At 33.5% G+C, this 18898-nt stretch overlaps 2 protein-coding genes across 2 annotated transcripts; one reads left to right on the forward strand and one right to left on the reverse strand.

Annotated features, from left to right (window-relative positions):
- Positions 1-1748: 1748 nt before the first annotated feature.
- LOC129799459 (casein kinase II subunit alpha) lies at positions 1749-16556 on the forward strand. Its single transcript, XM_055843347.1, has 3 exons — positions 1749-3184; positions 3279-3310; positions 14097-16556. The coding sequence occupies exon 1, from the start codon at positions 1995-1997 to the stop codon at positions 3009-3011; it is 1017 nt and encodes a 338-aa protein (XP_055699322.1). The 5' UTR covers positions 1749-1994; the 3' UTR covers positions 3012-3184; positions 3279-3310; positions 14097-16556.
- LOC129799460 (uncharacterized) lies at positions 8365-10562 on the reverse strand. Its single transcript, XM_055843348.1, has 2 exons — positions 10203-10562; positions 8365-10052 (listed from the first exon to the last, which is right to left on the reverse strand). Exon 2 carries the CDS (start codon positions 9649-9651, stop codon positions 8740-8742), a length of 912 nt encoding a protein of 303 aa, XP_055699323.1. The 5' UTR covers positions 9652-10052; positions 10203-10562; the 3' UTR covers positions 8365-8739.
- Positions 16557-18898: the final 2342 nt, after the last annotated feature.

Consider the following 18898-nt stretch of genomic DNA (forward strand, 5'->3'; position numbering starts at 1 on the left):
AAGGACCTCTATATGAAGCCTTACAAATCCTGAAAATGAAGAGACATCGTCGATCCTCATAAAGAAGTTATGCTCGATCGACGACAGAGTAAATTCGCTTGCACGTTAGTGGTCAGTTTCCGAAATGTCATCTTTTCTGATAAGAAAAATTTTTAATTGAGCAATTAATGTTCAAACAAAATAATTGTGTCTATCTAAAGGAAAGATCATACGATAATTTAGACGTGCTAATGGCCACCGGAAGTCAAGGACCACCTTATTTGAAGGTCTGGACTTCCTTGAAGACAAATTATCCCTATCCACTGGGGTTTTTAGGCTTTTTAGGCTATACCGTCAAAATGAATGGCAATGTGTTTCTTTAAATTGTCCTGGAAGGAGTGTTGGAGTCGTGGACAAACAAAAATTTTAGTATGAAGTAATGGAAGCTCGATCAAGACACGACAACGTGTCAGAAATCACGCTCCGAATAAGATTTGGCTAAAAAAACGTTTCGCACTTCATTTTGGGAAAATAATGACCTCCACAATTCTAGGATGCAAAATCGTTTGACTTTTTTAAAAGAGACATTTTTTTGGTCAATGTTAGGACTAAAAAGTATCAATGAGCTAATGACAGCCCTTCCTTGTGAATAGCAGGACATTCAGAAGGCTCGCATTCGTACAAACTACGATGCATTTTTTGACAGACTTAAGACCATAGTCAAGTCAAAATAAAATCGTATTGAACAAAACCGATAATATTCTAAAATTTTGATGTATTTACTACTATTTTTTCTTTATTTCAAAAAAGTTGAACAAAAAATGAGGATAATATAGCGCTTTAGTTTGTTGCATTTTTTTCAGCCACCCTGTATTTATAATAAAGAGTGGTTTGGTTTCCTCAATATTCCTTAGAAGGCAAACTATAAGATATCACTATTTAATACTATACGTGGCTAATTCTACCCCGGTCTCCCCTACCAAATTTTTTATTTATAATCTTTATAATATATATAATAATTCTTATTATTTGATTTTTTTGTGCTGTAGATAACCCAAAAAACATTTCATATTCATAAATTTTAATAAAAAAAAATCCATTTACATCAGATTTAGAATCAGGTGGTAGGCTGTTCTCCTCTACAGCCACATTGTACTTCGAATTATTATATTTGTAAATTCGACAATTGATAGAAGAGAATGAAAGTTGAAGAAGGCAATTTGTCGTCTTTAAAAGATTTAATTAAAAATATCTCTATTTCTTGTTCTATTTACATATTCTAGGCATTGTTATTTGTTACAAAATTTTCTGTAAATTTTCGCAAGAACGTAACTCGCAAAAGGATTATATTTGTTGATAAATAAATTAACTCCTCTGGTACATACATATTTTTTAAATTTAAATTTTATATTTCTTTTGTGTTCCTATTTTTTGTGTCGCAACTGTATTTTCCATTTCAATAAGTTCTGAAAAGCTACTGTCGGCGTCAACCGTCTGCAGAAAATTATATAGCCATAAGATAAATCCAACAATAATGTGAAAGCTTTTTACACAATCATAAGATAAATTATTGATTTTATGAGTAATATAGGAATCTCCCTAAGTTCCCGAATTTACACCCTTTCTTGCCGTATAAAAATCAGTTAGAATTATAACAGTATAAAAAAAATCAAATTTGTTCTTGTTTTTATGTTGAGATCAGAGATGGAAGTAGAAGCGCATTTTTCGAAGACCGTCAGCTTGACAATTCGATAATGGATTTTTGCCATGTTTTCGAAAATATCTCTTTCTCAGCTGTCACACGAAATTTTATGGCAGCACTGCGCCTCCACCATCTTAAAAAAAACCTGGCTTCCTTCAATACGAAAAAATTTCATATAATTCTAGTGTTAAAAGTATAGTTATTAGGTCAAAATTGGTGATATTGTAGACTGATTGCTGTCGGGAGGTGTTTTATCCAATCGGCGCTCCGTCAGACATATGTCTATCGCCGATATAGCACCACAAAATTAAGAATGACATTGCCCAGCACAGCACGAGTCTATGCGGATGTGAATTCTCATAAACCGCGTGAATATTGGGACTATGAGAACTATGGAGTGGACTGGGCGAATCAGGATGATTACCAATTAGTGAGAAAATTAGGCCGGGGTAAATACAGTGAAGTATTTGAAGCATATAATGTGACCAACAACGAAAAATGCGTGGTGAAGATATTGAAGCCAGTCAAAAAGAAGAAAATTAAACGTGAAATTAAAATATTGGAGAATCTCCGCGGGGGCACCAATATTATAACATTACTGGCAGTGGTAAAAGATCCTGTGTCCCGAACACCAGCTCTTATCTTTGAGCACGTCAACAATACAGACTTCAAGCAGCTGTACCAGACCCTCACGGACTATGACATCCGCTTCTATCTGTATGAGCTCCTGAAGGCACTTGACTACTGCCACAGCATGGGTATCATGCACCGTGATGTGAAGCCCCACAATGTGATGATTGATCATGAAAACAGGAAGCTCCGCCTGATCGACTGGGGCTTGGCGGAATTTTACCATCCGGGGCAGGAGTACAATGTTCGTGTGGCCAGTCGTTACTTTAAGGGGCCCGAACTCCTTGTGGACTACCAAATGTACGACTATTCGCTGGATATGTGGTCTCTGGGTTGCATGTTGGCCTCAATGATATTCCGGAAAGAGCCCTTCTTCCACGGCCACGACAATTATGACCAGCTTGTGCGCATCGCCAAGGTTCTCGGCACAGAGGAGTTGTACGCCTATCTAGATAAGTACAACATCGAACTAGATCCTCGATTTAATGATATCCTCTCGCGGCACTCGCGTAAACGATGGGAGCGTTTTGTTCACTCGGACAATCAGCATCTTGTGTCACCAGAGGCGCTTGATTTCCTGGACAAACTGTTGCGCTATGACCACTATGATCGTTTGACTGCACGCGCCGCCATGGAACATGCCTACTTTTTGCCCATCATCAACGGACAGATGCCGCCGTCCAAGGGAAGCAATCAATAATCCATCAACCTCAACTCCACCAAATCCTCCGGCGGCGCCAGCAACATCAGCATTACACGGACCAACGACACCACCAATCAGACCCACAGTTGATGACACTCCCTTATGATTCACCACTATTTGCAGAGGACAGATCTCTTTCTGGATGCAGCCCACGGTCCTCATTACAAACCGTAATTATATTGAAATCTTCTTATATAATCTCATTCTTCAAAGGTGTTTGACCTTGTTCCAAATATTCTAATTGCATCTTTTCTTTCATTTCAGGAAAGATATAACCTTCATTTTTTCGTAAGATGGTATGTATTGCTGATGCATCAATATTTTCTGTAAACAATTTTTTTTAAGTCGTTATACAAAGAAAACTTGACAAATTTTTTATTTAGAAATATTTTAGGAATTTATTTCTTGAATATAGATAAACTTTACATAATCGGTTTTAACCCTTTAAGGACGACAGGGTCAAAAATCGGGGGTTACAAAAAATCGCTTTTTATTTCTTTTTAGAGCAAAACGCATCTTTAGAAGACTAGGAAAAATTTCATTTTTGGGTGATCGGCGACCCAATCGTCCTTAAAGTGTTAAACAATTTGGTTTATTGTAAATTTTCTAGTTCAACTTATTTATATCACTTTAATATTTTCTATGTCGGCCTGGTTTAATAATAATTTTCTTGTGGCAAAAAATCGTATATTAATGAAATTCGTATCGTATTAATAATTGAAATTCAATTAAAATTAAAAATCATTTCGTCTTAAAAGTTAAATAAATTTAAATAAACCAAAAAAGGCTAAGTAAATATTTTTTTTTGCTTTCAATGATAATTTTTTTGTCTTTATCCTCTATGTTTTGCAATTATTTGTAATTCGTGAAACCTCTAGAAATAATTGACACGGTTATTTTATAATTATTCTATTTCTTTATAATTATTCTGAATTAACAAATATAAGGCTTATTCTTTTCACAAAGAAATACGAATTTTTAGTAAATTATACCAATTTTTGTTATTATGAAGTTCTTGATTATTATTATTAGAACACTTTACTGAACTTATAGAACTTAAAATTCGATTGCTAATATTCACTTCTTTTTAGCATTTTTGTAATTAATTTTATTTCACATAAAAATGTGGTGAAAAAGTGTCCCAGGCTTTGCGTAGTGTTCGATCTCGTGATTTAGATGCTATACCTCAAACGTTTTTTTTCGCATCATTTACCGTTTACCGGTTCTCAACCGATTTAAACCGATTCATAAATCTTTCAAAAGATCCCCTTTAAATCGTTTTAGAAGGAATAAAATTGATTTTCGGACAAAAATTACTTATCGATTAATAACCGGATCATTATCGCGTTTCACAACTCATTCGAACCGATTTATAAACACTCAAACAATGCATAAAATAAACCTCAGGAATAATGTAATGGGATTTCGAATAAAAATTAGTTCATTAACGGTTCAAAACCTATTGGAACCGGTTCAGTTTGATCGGAAATTCCAAGACCTTACCACATGATACCATTCCGATGAGAAATACGATCTCCAGTGCCTTTTTAAGCTTTTTTTTTAACCTTTGATCTTGAAAAGAAAAGTGGTCTCCGGGCGGTGGAAAATGGAAATTTTGGGGGGGGGGGGGGTGAAAAAATTGAGAAATTATATTACTGCCTTCTCTGTTGAGTTCCAGCAGTATAAAAAAAAACATCAGAGAAAGTTCACAAATTCGGAATTGCAGTATAAAAACATGCCTTTTCTTTTGATAAATTTAACAAGACAAAGCAAAAATCATTCGTCGAAATGGTCCAGAAAGTACGAAGAAGCCTGGGGAAGCAAAGTGTCCAAAACAGATATTTTTTCACGTTCTTCCCTAAAGTACTTGACGGATTTCTAATCAATACATTCTAATAGGAAAATTCCTGCCTCACAACTTTGTTGAAGTGGGGCAATCATCTTTCAGATGGACACCTAATAAAATAAAAAAAAACAACTTTGCTGATGATCGCTTTCTTCTATTTTGAATCAATCAAAAATGTCGATACATACATATTGACTAACATAAAGTAATTCGTTACAATTATTTTGCTTTATTACTGAAATATTATTTTTTTTTTTAAAGATATTTAATCCTTTGCGATGTTTAACTTCTATATATTAATGGACACTGTGGGAAAACAATTTTTTTCGACTTTCGAATTTCCCATTCTTCTAGATGAATACAAAATATAAGCTGGATATGTTATTGTCCAGTTATAGTTAACCAATTTGTACCTATCATATTCGCAATCTAGACGATTTTGTATATCTCATTTCTGTACAATTGATATACGAATTGCTATCGTGAAAACACTTTTATATTCAGAGTTAAAAATATATTTTATTGCCCTTCTCTCTTTAGTCAGAAATTCCAAGACCTTTCTAACGAGCCCAAACATAACACCATTCGATTGAACAATACGTTCTCTAGGGCATTTGTGACCTTTGACCTTGAAAAACTCTTATTAGGAATTATTCAATTGTATTTTCGTATAACGACGCAATGACCACCTGTGTAAAACATATCCAAAAATGAAAAAAAAATGCCCGACGCGTTTTCGAACAAACCCCAAAAAATATGCTTTTGAGAGGATGGAGGAAATGAGGGATGACCGACTTATAAGGGGTCTTCCGAAAGTCCCTAGTCTATGTCCAACCGTTTGGCTTCTAGAGCTGGCGACTGCCGTACGGATCATACGGACACACAGCGCATGATTCCAAAAAACTCGAAACTTCAGATTTCCAAAATTCTACCAAAATACAACCCCTTCGGGTAAGGAGTCGAAATATATAGAGTGGAGTCTACACTTATGGATGTCATACAATTATGGACAGCGTGCAAAAATTTTAAATTCTTACGTTAAACAGATTTCGAAAAGTTATAAAATTATTAGTTTATGATGTAATTAACAATTTTTTTATTTTTCGAAATCTGTTTAATAACTTACGATTTTTACGTTGCCCATAAGTGTGTATAACACGTAAGTGTAGACTCCACCCTATATAAGTTAAAATCGAGGGATTACATACTGCTCTCTCTGTGGTGTTAGAGTTGTAAAATCACTAAAATTGGTTATTATTTAAGGATTTCTGACTTAAAACTGGACTAAACCTTCTGTCTGGAACACGTGTTACAGTATAATAAATAAATGGATTTCGTAACGAGTTAATATAAAGAATTTATATTAATTGACAAAAAAATGCGGTTTGAGTGCCTTAACATATTTTTTCGTATTCAGTACAATCACCTACTTATTATTCTGTAACACTGAGAAAAAAGAGGGTGCGATTAACTCTTTCGCGTCATTAGGGTCATATATGACCCGGGGAAAAAACAATTTCTTTTGACTATTTACATTAATTGAAATCTATCGGTTTGTGCACGACATCATAATAGAAGGATGTAAGATTCTTGGCTAATTTTCTCAAGACTCCAGATATTCAAGAAAAGAAAATATTTGAGATCAAAAATCACGAATTTCGAACTTTGTGAAATGACTTTTCTTTTTCAAATTTTTTTATATTCATTTATTTTTTTCAGCAAAAAGTTCTTTAGAAACACAAAATAGAATATCCAAAGATTGTATATTGCTTATTTTGATATAATAAATGACTCTCAATTTTCCAGAAAAGCGTGTAGAATTTTCCGGGTCATATATGACCCTATAGTCCCCAAGGGTAACAGTGTTTTCGTCCCAAACCTGCAGCGAAATGTAGTTGGGACATTGTTTTTCTTTGTGAAATGCAGGTGGGACATCTTGCTCCTGGACATTTCATCTTATATCTGATGAATTATAACATATTTTGCAATATTTTAGAGTATTCTGCAAGCGTCTCATATTGTGCAATTGTATTGTGTGTGAATAAATATGTAGATAAGTTTATTTTTGCCAAATACCACTCAAAATATTGTGACAGTGACTGTTCAAGGGATTACCAGGAAGATTCCTTGAACACCAGGAGTATAGTGTTCATCAAGACAATCCAGTTTGCCATGGTTTTGGCCAAATTAGTAACTTCAAGCAAAAAAAACTCTTAAAAAGCCCGTGATATAGATTTTGCAAATGGTAAATACACTTCCCTTGAGGACAACAGGGTCATATATGACCCGGGGTTTTTCCGAGTTTTCACGCAATGGAAATTTTTTTTCCTCTCTGAACTATTATATTTGATCTTAAAGCATTAGGAAAAACTCAATTTTGCATGAATTCATCTGCTGAATAAAAATGGGACGCGAAAGAGTTAACATTTTTTCCTCATAATTTTAACACTTTTTAGGTGTAAAAATACATCAACATTTTTTAATGTTAATTTTACACCTCTTTAAGAGTAAAATTAACATGAATAGGATACCTTTAACACGTAATACACCTAAAAAGGGTAATATTTACACCGATTTCGGATCAATACTGCAGGGTAAAATTAACATTTCCGGAATGTTATTTTAACTTTTTCGAATTTCTCTCAGCGAAGAAGCTAATTCCAAAACATGAATATTCTATCTCCAATATTTCTATTTAAAAATATTCAAATTTTTAACTTGAAGGATAAATGAATTATCTCTGGCGTGAAAAAGAATTCCTCCGACAAAAAATTGTGTTTTTTTTTCGGTTACCAGTGACATTCTAGTTCGTCTGGTTAATATGGGTTTAGGTTTCAAAGTTAAGGCATTCCAGCAAGGAATATGGACTTTTTTTAATGTGCTTACAGGAGATTATTTTGATAATTTTATAAGAACAGGCTTTTCTTGATAAAAATCTTACGCAAAATGACTTCAAACGCAAACTTTTCATTAGGATGGAAAAACTGATATATTATATATATTATATAGCCATATTTTTTGGGGTAGCCAAGAGTCCCGTTTATTATGATAAAAATTCCAAGCCTCTGTTTTACATCTTGGAAATTATCGAACATTGAAATTTTCAACTTGTTGCATAATCTAAAGATTTTTTAGATAAAATGTGACAAATATAGGCAAAGAAAATACAGAAAACAAAGTTTTTTTTTATTCAGGACAATTTTTCATAGAAATTATCAAAGATCATTTGAAAAGTATCACTTGTTTTAACTAAATAATAAATGAATAAAAGCAATTAAAAGTCATCTTTGATGTTCACTCTGATAAGCGAAAAATGTTGTTAGTAATAAGTTTATAAAAAAACATGTTCTCTTGTGATGAATGTGCATTTAAAGTTTGAAATTTGATTCATCCTTTGTAAAATTATCAAATTTGGATCAAAATGATCCTTTTATTTTTACCAGTGAATTTTAAAGCTGATCGCACACAATTTTTTCGAGTTATTCTATAGTAAAGAGAGGTAATCCGGATACTTTTCATAGAGTGCGACTTTAATGCTTGTTTTTGGACTGATGAAATATTTTTTTCGCCATTCCAAATCAATAGAATTATTCTTTGTTTAATTTAGAATCATAATAGAAATAGAATTTTAGCAATAATATTGATGAAAATTAATAAAATTACGATAATATTAATATATGCGCAAGAATGTTACTGCGACGCTTTTATGTAACTCCGTTGAATTCGATCAAACTCGGATGCTCATTTTAAGGAAAAGTTTAATGCATAAAAATGAGAAGATATTATTTCAAAAACATTTTTTTAGAGTTTTATTCCATCAATTCATTTCATTAATTTATTATTTAATTATATATATTTTTATTTATTTTAAGATTGCACTCAATTCTTTGATTTTTCCTCGGTTTTCTTGGCTGACTTCCTTCCACGTTTTTTCTTTTCAGCTTCAATTGGCATTTGAGCCTTTTCCTTTACCATGTGTTTCTCCTTTAGTTTTATCTCCTTTTCTTCTGCCCTTATTTTTTTGTTCCTCTCTCTGGTCAACTTCCGTTCAGCAATTTCTTTCTTTTTTTGTAAATCCTGCCTCAATTTTTCCTCCTGTTCCGCGATAATTTCCTCGGAAGATACAATATACTGGTGTTTCACATTGCTGGCTTTGACCCTCTTCTTCTGACGACGTTTTGGAATTTCTCCTGGCCAGAAATAGCATTGTTTTAGTGTGTCGAAGATCGGTTGAGTTTCAGGAGGATCGAGAGTCTCAGAAGTTGCAGAGAGTTGGTTCCCAGGGATGACTGGATCATTTGAAGGATTATTGTCGGTGGCCTGATCGTGCTGGTTATTGATAATGGACTCCTCTGAATGTTGGAAAACAATTTTCGGGAAATAAAGACCAGCATAGAAAAGTGGCCCATCCATCCAGCCACTCTGTGGTGACGTTCCCATTTTCCATCCTTCTGCGTTGTGAATGGCAATTTTTGGAGTAATGTCAGTTTTATGAACAGCCATTGGAGGAGCAAGTTCGCCAGTAGCTGACACCATGAAGAGTACTGTGATACATTGCTTCGGTCCTGAATTTTTAAGAGATGGAACTACACGTGAACCTCTCCTGGACAGGACATTTCCATCTTCCGGTGTCAAAAAGAAGGCACTTTCGTTGCAATTAAAAACACGGTCTGGTGAAATGCTCAGAAGGTTGTGTTCTGTGAAATATCCAAGACAATTCTGAAACCATTCCGTGAGATCTTCAGCAGTAACAGTAGCTCTTTCCAATGAGAAGGATTTTGGCTTGCGCATGCTGAGCTCTGGATGACGCTTAAGAAAATTCCTGAACTAAACGTCTCCGGGTCTTCCAGCTGTAAAATGGTTTGGAATTTTGTAGACCTCACAGATGAGTTTAACGCTGTCCAGAACTTGTTCCTTCCCGATGGGATGCCAGCCATCCGCACATCCCAGGATCCATTTGACAAGCTCTTCTTCTTGTTCTTTTGTAAGCGTCCGTCGTTTGGCCTGCCATTGGGGCACTCTTCCGGGTATCTGCCAGTCAATTTGTTGTGCAGTGTTGTTCTTGGGACATTAAATGTTTTGGATGCATATGCTATGGTAGAACCATCTCGTACACACTGCAAGGCATTCCTAAGACCTTCCTTAGAGTAGGGCTTGTCCTTATAGGTCTTTTCTTTTGTTCCCTTTGGCATCTGAAACAGAAAAAGAGTCCTGAACAATGCAAATTCTGAACCAAAACATTGACTTTCACCGCATCCGACATGCATCGAAATGTAAACATTCACAAAAATCACTTATTTCTGTATGAATTATTAATATATTATCAATAAACTCTTACTCACCTTGTAGATCAATAACTACACTAACTTTTATTGATAATTTTGATTGCAAATAATGTTTTATTATATAGAAAAAACACTAAACTTTTTCCAGCGACGAGCTGTCAACAGCAAAATTTTCTCAGAAATTAAATTTTTAGTACACAACCCAGCTGACCCGAGCTTAAAAAAATATTTCTTTTACCCACTTATTAAACCGATAAAAATATAATTTTTGGTTTTTCTTAAAGTAGAATAGTTATATTATGATACTTCAGTAATTAATTACAGAAATAAAAATATAAATTATATTTTAAGTGGATGTATCCGAGTTAAATCGGTCGCGGCATCCGAGTTTTGCAATCGTCGGAGTTACATGGCCTTACTATAATTCAAATTCAACTCGGAGATCTTCATTTTTCACTAAGATTAAGATTAAAATTTGTCTATGGGTCGGTTATATTCCTCTCGGAACCGCTGCTGCCCAGGCCACTTCTCCTGTTCTATCCTAATCCCCAAGACGGTAAATCTACTCTATATCACAGTGTTCTGTGTGCGTTCTGATACGCACAGTACCGCTTTATATCACGGTACACCAGCCTCGCGGTTTGTGGATCTGGGCAGTGAATGTGTATTTGTGTATTCGACTGAATTTTGCATGTCGAAACTTATTTGCTATATCAACCTCTCTTTTTTAGACGGTGCATTGACAATGCATTGGCATTACTTTTTCATTCATTCACTGGACGAATTCGAGACTAATACGACAGCTAAAAATCTGCAACTGCCTAGTTATCGAACCCGAGACCTCACAGTCATAGAGCCACTACTCTATCCACTGAGGCCCCCTCATTTCTTACTAGCAGGATTGTTAATTTTAAAATTGAATGCGATTATTTTATTATTTGGGTCCAATAATTAAAAGAAATATATTTATCACTGAGTTGCTACTTAGGTGGCCATTGCTCCGATTTTACTAAATCGATTTTATTTTTTAGTAGTTGAAATCAATAATTCTTTAGGAGTAAAATAATTGCTCAATTATTGCGATAACGAATTACGCTCTATAATTTTTTTTTATATAGTCATTCGAGGAGAGATGGAACACCTTTTTTATATTCAATATTGCGGATACGTTTTGAATGTGGGACGAAGACAAATCTCACTGGTTTATCATTTGAAGACTCTAAATTTAAGATATCAATATTAGAAAAGACTTCGAAAAATAGGATTTAAAAAAAAAGTTGCATTTTGAGGCACTCAAAAAAAAAGTGAGGGTAAGGTGGAACACTTCTAATTTTAGCAAAATATTTATAGGTTATTTTATTAATTTAGAATAGGAGGGAAGTAATTTTAGACATGAACATTGAATGTATTAGAGTTTATTGTATTTTTTCAGTATGAATGATTTATTTTGTGGAAAATGTGGCTCATATACTTCGATGGCAATTTCGCTGAGTGTATCAAGTCAGTCTTACCAGAAATTTAAGGAAAAGGGACAGATAATCCTAACCGGCTTATGTAGGTGAGATTCTTAACGTGAGCTAACTCGGAGTGCATGCAAATTCGATTTAGAGCTGAAGTTGGGAGACGCCATTCAGTTATCTTGAATCAAATTCGTGAAATTATACAAATTTTGTATTTAAACCAAAATATCAAGGATTTGGATGAACTGATAGAAAAGTGATATATGGGTGAAATGCAGACCAGAATGTTCTCTATAATTTTCCCATAGAACATGATCTCATCGATTACTCAGAAGCCAAGATAAGCGAGGTTTTTTGTTTCTTAACTTGTTTTTTCATCCAGAGTTCCCCAAGTAGTCATTTGTTGAACTTCAACTATATCAAGGAATTGTTGTATTTTGTGGGACTTTCCATTTAAAACCCTATTTTAAGTGTCTTGGTGGAGTAGAGGCAGTCAAATTGGCATCTGAGTGATTTCAAAGCGTTATTATGGGAAAAATCAATTTTTTCACACTTAAACGGCAAAATCGGAGTGATAGCGTAGTCTGAGTGGAAAATGATGTATGGACGAAATGTAGAGACAAATGTGCTCTACAATTATGTCGAAATAATCATCAAAATCGGTTCAGCGACAGTCGAGATAATTGAGGTTATGTGATATTGAAATTGGTTTTTCGACTGTGGCGCCCCTGGTGTTGGTCCCACGAAGTTCAAATATTTTAGAATGTTGTAGCATTTGGTGAGATCTTTCGTTTAAGCCCTCATTCATCAAAATCGGTCACATAGAACCGGAGATATGATTTTTTGAATTTCGTGAACTTTGACCCCTCATATCTCCGGTTCTATTGAAACCACAGCGCGCATGCGCACCATTTTGGAAACGTCCTAGACTGGACTACAACATACTAAAATTTCATTAACTTGCACAATGCCGTTTTTGAGAAAAGTGACTTTGAATTTCGATGAATTTTGACGCTATCACAGCGCCACCTGTGGTGACTTTTTGAACTTCCATCTGAAAGTGCTCATCGAGACGAAACCAAAAAGGTAAAATTTAGGTCGATATGTTAATTAGAACCGGAGATAGAGGCCGGTCAATGTTCGAACTTTGACCCCTTATAGCTCGGGTCAGGGGTTATGGATCGACTTAAGGTTTTTTTTGTTTGATAGGTATAATCAACGGCTACAACATACTAAAATTTCAGCCCGATGCACAATGGAATTTTTGAGTTATTTAACTTATAAGATTTAAAAATTTTCTTTTTAATAATAGCGCCCCTAGCGGTGGTTTTATGAACTTGCGATGTTAGAAGGGGAAGTGGCATTTCACGAGAGCTTTCCAAAAAGCCCTCACTTTTTAAATTCTGACAATTAGAACCGGAGTTATGGCCATTTTAAGAAATTTTTTTTTGGACCCTTATAGCTCGGGTCTGGGGGGTCAGGGGACCTTAAGTTTGGTATTGATGGAAAGCTCTAAGGCCCAGCTATAACATACTAAAATTTGAGTCCGCTTGATGCCATAGGGGCGGAGCTATTGAGAAAACAAAAAAAGGGGGGTCTTCAAAATGGCGGAAGGAGGGGTGGGGGGTGGGGGGTCAATGCACCAAGTTGCAATTTTCACCCGATATATAACCTTTGCCGAAAACCGCAAGTCGATATCTTTTTTAGTTTAGGAGCTATTAAGCTCCAAAGAGCGGCCGGCCGGCCGGCCGGGAACGTAAATTAGCCACATATATATTCGTGATCAGGAAGTGCTGAAACACATTTTGGCCAAATTTGAGGTCGATCGGACGACATGAAATTTTGTTAGGATTATAGTAGGTGAGATTGTTAAGAATCTCACCTAATGAGATTGTTAAGAATCTCACCTAATAATTTCTAAGATTTACTTGAAAAGATTTTGAAGAACATTGACCAAAATTCACACCGGAAATGTTGCCAAAACTATTAAGTTCCATCTCTCCTCAACCCCAAAATACACGTATTCTTATGGCGAAATAAAATTTTTTTGGCCATTTTTCAGACATCCAAAAAATTCAATTTCAATTTTCTCGTACAATTTTAAAGGTAGAAAGCTGTAATTTGGGGGTTTTCATTAAAATGTTGAAGGGCACAAATAGACCAAATGAGGTGGAGATCGTGCATAGGGTGTAGTCAGGAGGCGAAGTGGTCCATTTCTCCCACTGTTCCAACTCTCCCCGAATGACTATATATATAAGTTCACTTGCTTTTTTTCATATTATATGGAAGTTATTCGATGATTTTTGTTTGGGTCACAAAACGCAAAAACAAAAGAGAACAAACTTCATTCTATTTCGCATTTTTTTCTAGATTTAGTAAAAGAGTTCGAAAAATGACATTTAAATTTAAAATGTAAAAAATATATATCGTAAAGCATCTTCGGTAATTATTTATACAATAGAGATATTTCATGGTTATTTTTTTGTTTCAGATTCAAAGAAGGTTCAGTCACATATTCTGAATCTTACCCATCATATTCATCAATGCAAGAGAAACTCATCTGCAAATAGTGGAAAGACACTGAAAATTTTCCAGAAAATCCGCAGGAAGGATGTTCACTGCATCTTACTGTATTATAGAATTCATTTATTCTAAATTAATGCTCAACTCACAATAACTTTTGTTTTATAAACATATTTTTGAGATTTCAGTGAGAGTGAATGAAAGCTAGATCTAGTCATCTTGCTCACTCTTATAGGAAATTTTGAAAACACGTTTACAAATAAAAGTTATTGTGCGCTAGGCATAATACGGTTTGTCTAATATTTTCATTTAAAAAATTTATTATTAAATAGTCCTGTCTTAGAAAATACTATCAAAAAAAAAAAGATAAATGGCTGATGTGTGCTGTCTACGCGAAAAACTTTGTCCTGGGAAATGGAATTAACTTGCTTCATTACTGAGTCATCCTTTTCCTTTCAATATATCTGTAATTTCAAACTCTAATCATTGTGGGGATACATGCTGGAAAATATTGTCGATACAGAACTGAAAATTGTACGCATTATTACACAGAAGAAAAAAAAAGAAATTGTTTAAAAAAAATGCTTTTCCACAAATATTTCGAATAGTGATGTCGCAAAAGGACGAAATTTGTCTAATGTTTTATTCTTTCATTTTTTTTCTGCCCTTCAATTAGTGACAAATTGAGTAACATAATGTGTAATAAGAGTAGATAATGAGAGGATTGAGTAATGGAAATATTCCACAGAGAAGCTAGACGACAAAAGCGCGATCAAACAAGTACTTCTTTTCAATGGAAAAAATTGAAAATAAAAAAATAAAAAATAAATAAAGAAAAACTAGGAGATACGAATTGAAATAAAGTGAGAAAACAGTCATTATATTTGTGAGTAATTTTTATTAAAAGAAAAAAAAAAAAGAAAAATCAATGTGTAATAATAAAATGAATGGTTAATAAAATGAAATTGGAATAGAAATTTTTGTCATAAAACACCGTGAAATTCAAGAATAAAGAAACAATTTATTGCATTATAGATTTAAAAAAAAAAAACTCCTCTGTTAGTAGAAAGACACTTTGAACTTTCTTTTGAAATTTAGTAAATGAGTAAAGTGTTAGATTATTGCATTTATAGTAGACAATATTTTCTACACACTATTCAGAGGAAGTTGATCAAATGAATATGTGAGAGATTTTTCTGCAATTAAATGCTATTACTACACAATATACACACCTTTTTTTTGTCAATGTTGATGGTGAAAGAGTTGGGAGAAAAGAAAGTGGGATATTTTCTTTTATAGTCAAACAATTAATACAAGTTAGTAATTTTTTGCAACCCCCAATTTGTTTAATACTTTGCCTCAGCATTCACTTTTGTTGCAATAAAATGCTTACACAAGTAAGCTAAAAGAGTTGCTGATAAAAAATTATCCACAAGACATATTGTAATACTATCACTTATTAAATGATTGACGTGAGGCAAAATTTTGTATATTAATATGTTTACTTGTAGAATTCTATTTGAATAAATAGAATTATTACATTCGAAAAATGTGCTGTAGTCAGGAAAAAAACACAAAAATTATTTTAATTAATTTTGCGGCTTAATTTTTTTTTTAAATCTTACTGCATATTTATAGAAAAAATGGTGAAAAAAAGCGAAAGGTTTAGCGACGAAAAGTAATAAACAAAACAACAACTCTGCTTTTGAATATTATCGAATAGATAAAATTTGGGGGTCGATAGTAATCAAAAGGTAATTGAAGAAACTAAAGGGAAGATTCAGAAAAAAAAGTAACAAGATCTACTTGAAATCTATGTTAATTTTTTACACAATATATAAATATATACATATATAAATTAAAATAAAAATAGGATATGTAGGTAACAAATAATTAATATATTACAAAAAAAAGGAAAATTGAAAAGATGCAGCGTATGCTGAAAAAAATGATTGAGTTAAACTATTCTTAATTGATTTTCCTTTATTTTCTAAAAGTGTGAAAATTTTTAAGGCTCGGAGAAAACATTTTACTTAGGAAAAATAAATATTCAAAGGACATTAAAAAAAACAACAAAACACCATATGCGACAATTAAAAAAAATGTGTAAGCAACAATTTGTAAAATGATTTTACTAAATTATGTTATTTAAAAAAATAAAATGAAGTGAAGGAAGAAAATAAAAGTGAAAGTGCACGATGAGACGAAAGAAAAAAAATAATAATTACTATTAATGATGGCAAGTATAATATAAAAGTAATAGAACTCCTTATATACATATTTAAAAAAAAAGAAGAAATTAAATGATGAAAAGAGATGAAAATGAAAGTAAATAATAAATTTACGGTTTTGTTAACCGTTGCATTTTCTTATAATTTGTAAACTACTGTATTGGAAGTATATGAAGAATAATAAAGATAAAATTCTATTGGGCTTTTTATTTACCATCCAAGAAAATCGCCAAGGTATCACTTTCAAGTCTAAACAACATGCATTCGGGAACAGCAATTGAACTTAAATTGGTAATTTTTTCGCAGATTATTTGCTATTTGACATTTTTGTAATTAGAAGAAAATCAGTAAAACAAATTAGTATAGGGGAAAATAGGGTACCTTTGAAATTGAGATTTTTCACTTAGTTCTAAATAAAATTGAGCTTTATCGTGATATAATTAACATGTACACACAGAATGAGAAGCTAAATATGGCTCCATTTAAACATAGGAGAAAAATCCCAATTTCAAAGGTGCCCCATTTCCCCTTACAGATATACATATAATTAGAAAACGGAAAAGTTATATGAAGGAAACAAGGGATAGGGTAAGTACCAAATTTTGGCATAGTTGCATGCAAGCGCCAAAGTCTTAACTTTGAAATGAAATATTAGGTGAGATTCTTAACAATCTCACCTACTACAATCTTTTCAAAATTTCATGCCCTCCAATCGAGCTCAAACTTTGCCAAAATATGTTTTGCCACTTCCTGATCACAAATATATGGGTGGTTAAGTAACGTTCCCGGCCGGCTGCTCTTTGGAGCTTAATAGCTCCCGAACTAAGAAAGATATCGACTTGCGGTTTTCGGCACAGGTTATATATCGGGTGAAAATTGCAACTTGGTGCATTGACCCCCCACTCCCCAACCGCTCCTTCCACCATTTTGAAGACCCTCCATTTTTGATTTCTCGCAATAGCTCCGCCGTTATGGCATATATACACCTCAAATTGTAGTATGTTATAGCTGGGGCCAGAGCTTTCGGAGCTTTCGATCAGTACCCCAAACTTAAGATCCCATAACTCCCTTGACCTGAGCTTTAAAGGTCCAAAGAAATTTCTTTTATGACAGATGCCACTTCTCTTTTGACATCGGAGCTTTGTTAAAAAATCGCTAGGGGCGCTTTTATTAAAAAGAATTTTTTTTTCAATTTTCTAAGTTAAATAACTCAAAAACTCAATTGGTCAACGGGATCATGTTTTAGTTTGTTCTAGCCTTATATTATACCATCCAACAAAAAAGCAAGCCGCTTGATAACCCCTTTCACGATAACTCCGACTTTCAGACGGAAGTTGAAAAGTTACCGCAGGTGGCGCTGCGATAGCGTGAAAATCAAACTCGTTTATCTCAAAAACGCCATTGCATTGTGCAACTTTCAACATTCTAGAGAACATTTGAACTTCGTAGGTCCAACGCTAGGTGCGCCACAGTCGAAAAACCTATTCTCATATTACATAAATTCAATTATCTCGATTCTTGTTCAACTGATTTTAAACTTTACTTTAGCATTTTATAGAGGATATTTATATCTATTTTGTCCAAACATAAATTTTTTGCTCATACTATGACATATATGTTCAATTTTGTCGACTTTGTGTAAAAAAAATATTTTTTTTTTCCATAATAACACTGAGAAAGTACGCAGGTGCTGATATGACCACTTTTACTCGACTACATTGTTTAAAATAAGGTTTTAAAGACAATTCTTACAAAATTAAATTATTCTTTGCTATTATTATTGGAGTTCGTCACATGAACAAAAGGTCCGTTGTGGTCAAAAAAACATGTACCTATATATGTCCATTTTTAATATAAATTGATCTTTTTGTTACTTCTTTTAAAGGTTGCTTGGGATCTTGTAGATACATATTTTATCATCTTTGTGTTCTCTAAAATCAAGCTTAATACATTTTAAAATAAATAAAAATATAGACATAGGTTTGGGTAATATTTCGGCTACCGTAATTCTCATAAGTTCCTTGTACTTCCGGAATTTTCACAATGTTTTTCATATCATATTATTCGTCGAGTCGACATTTTTGTGCTATTTTGCATTGTAAAATCTCTAGAGCATACAAAAAATAAAAATTCATGGCAATTTGAGGAACAAAAGAAGTGGTCGAAATTGCGAGCTGGCCGAAATTGCAAGCTGACCGAAATTTGGTACAGTTACCCCAGTTGTTAATTAGTTAGTTGTTAGTTATAACCCTATAGTGACACTCCGATTTTCTTTTAATTAAATATTAGATATTAGACTTCAGGGGATGAGACCTATGTGTATTCATAGATAATAGGGATGCTATTAACTGAAGAAATGTTAGATATAAGTTTAAGTAGTGTAAACATAAAAATCAGTGTTTAAAACAACCTCAGCTTTCTCTATTGTTTAGTATTGGAGTTTGTATCAAATTGCAAATTTTCATTAGCACTTGGTTGCACTTGTTTAATATAGTAAATTAAGAAGAAAAAACTCTTCAAACAAAAAGTTGCCTAAAAA

Source organism: Phlebotomus papatasi, chromosome 1, assembly GCF_024763615.1.
Source record: "Phlebotomus papatasi isolate M1 chromosome 1, Ppap_2.1, whole genome shotgun sequence".
In the NCBI taxonomy this organism is placed as follows: domain Eukaryota; kingdom Metazoa; phylum Arthropoda; class Insecta; order Diptera; family Psychodidae; genus Phlebotomus; species Phlebotomus papatasi.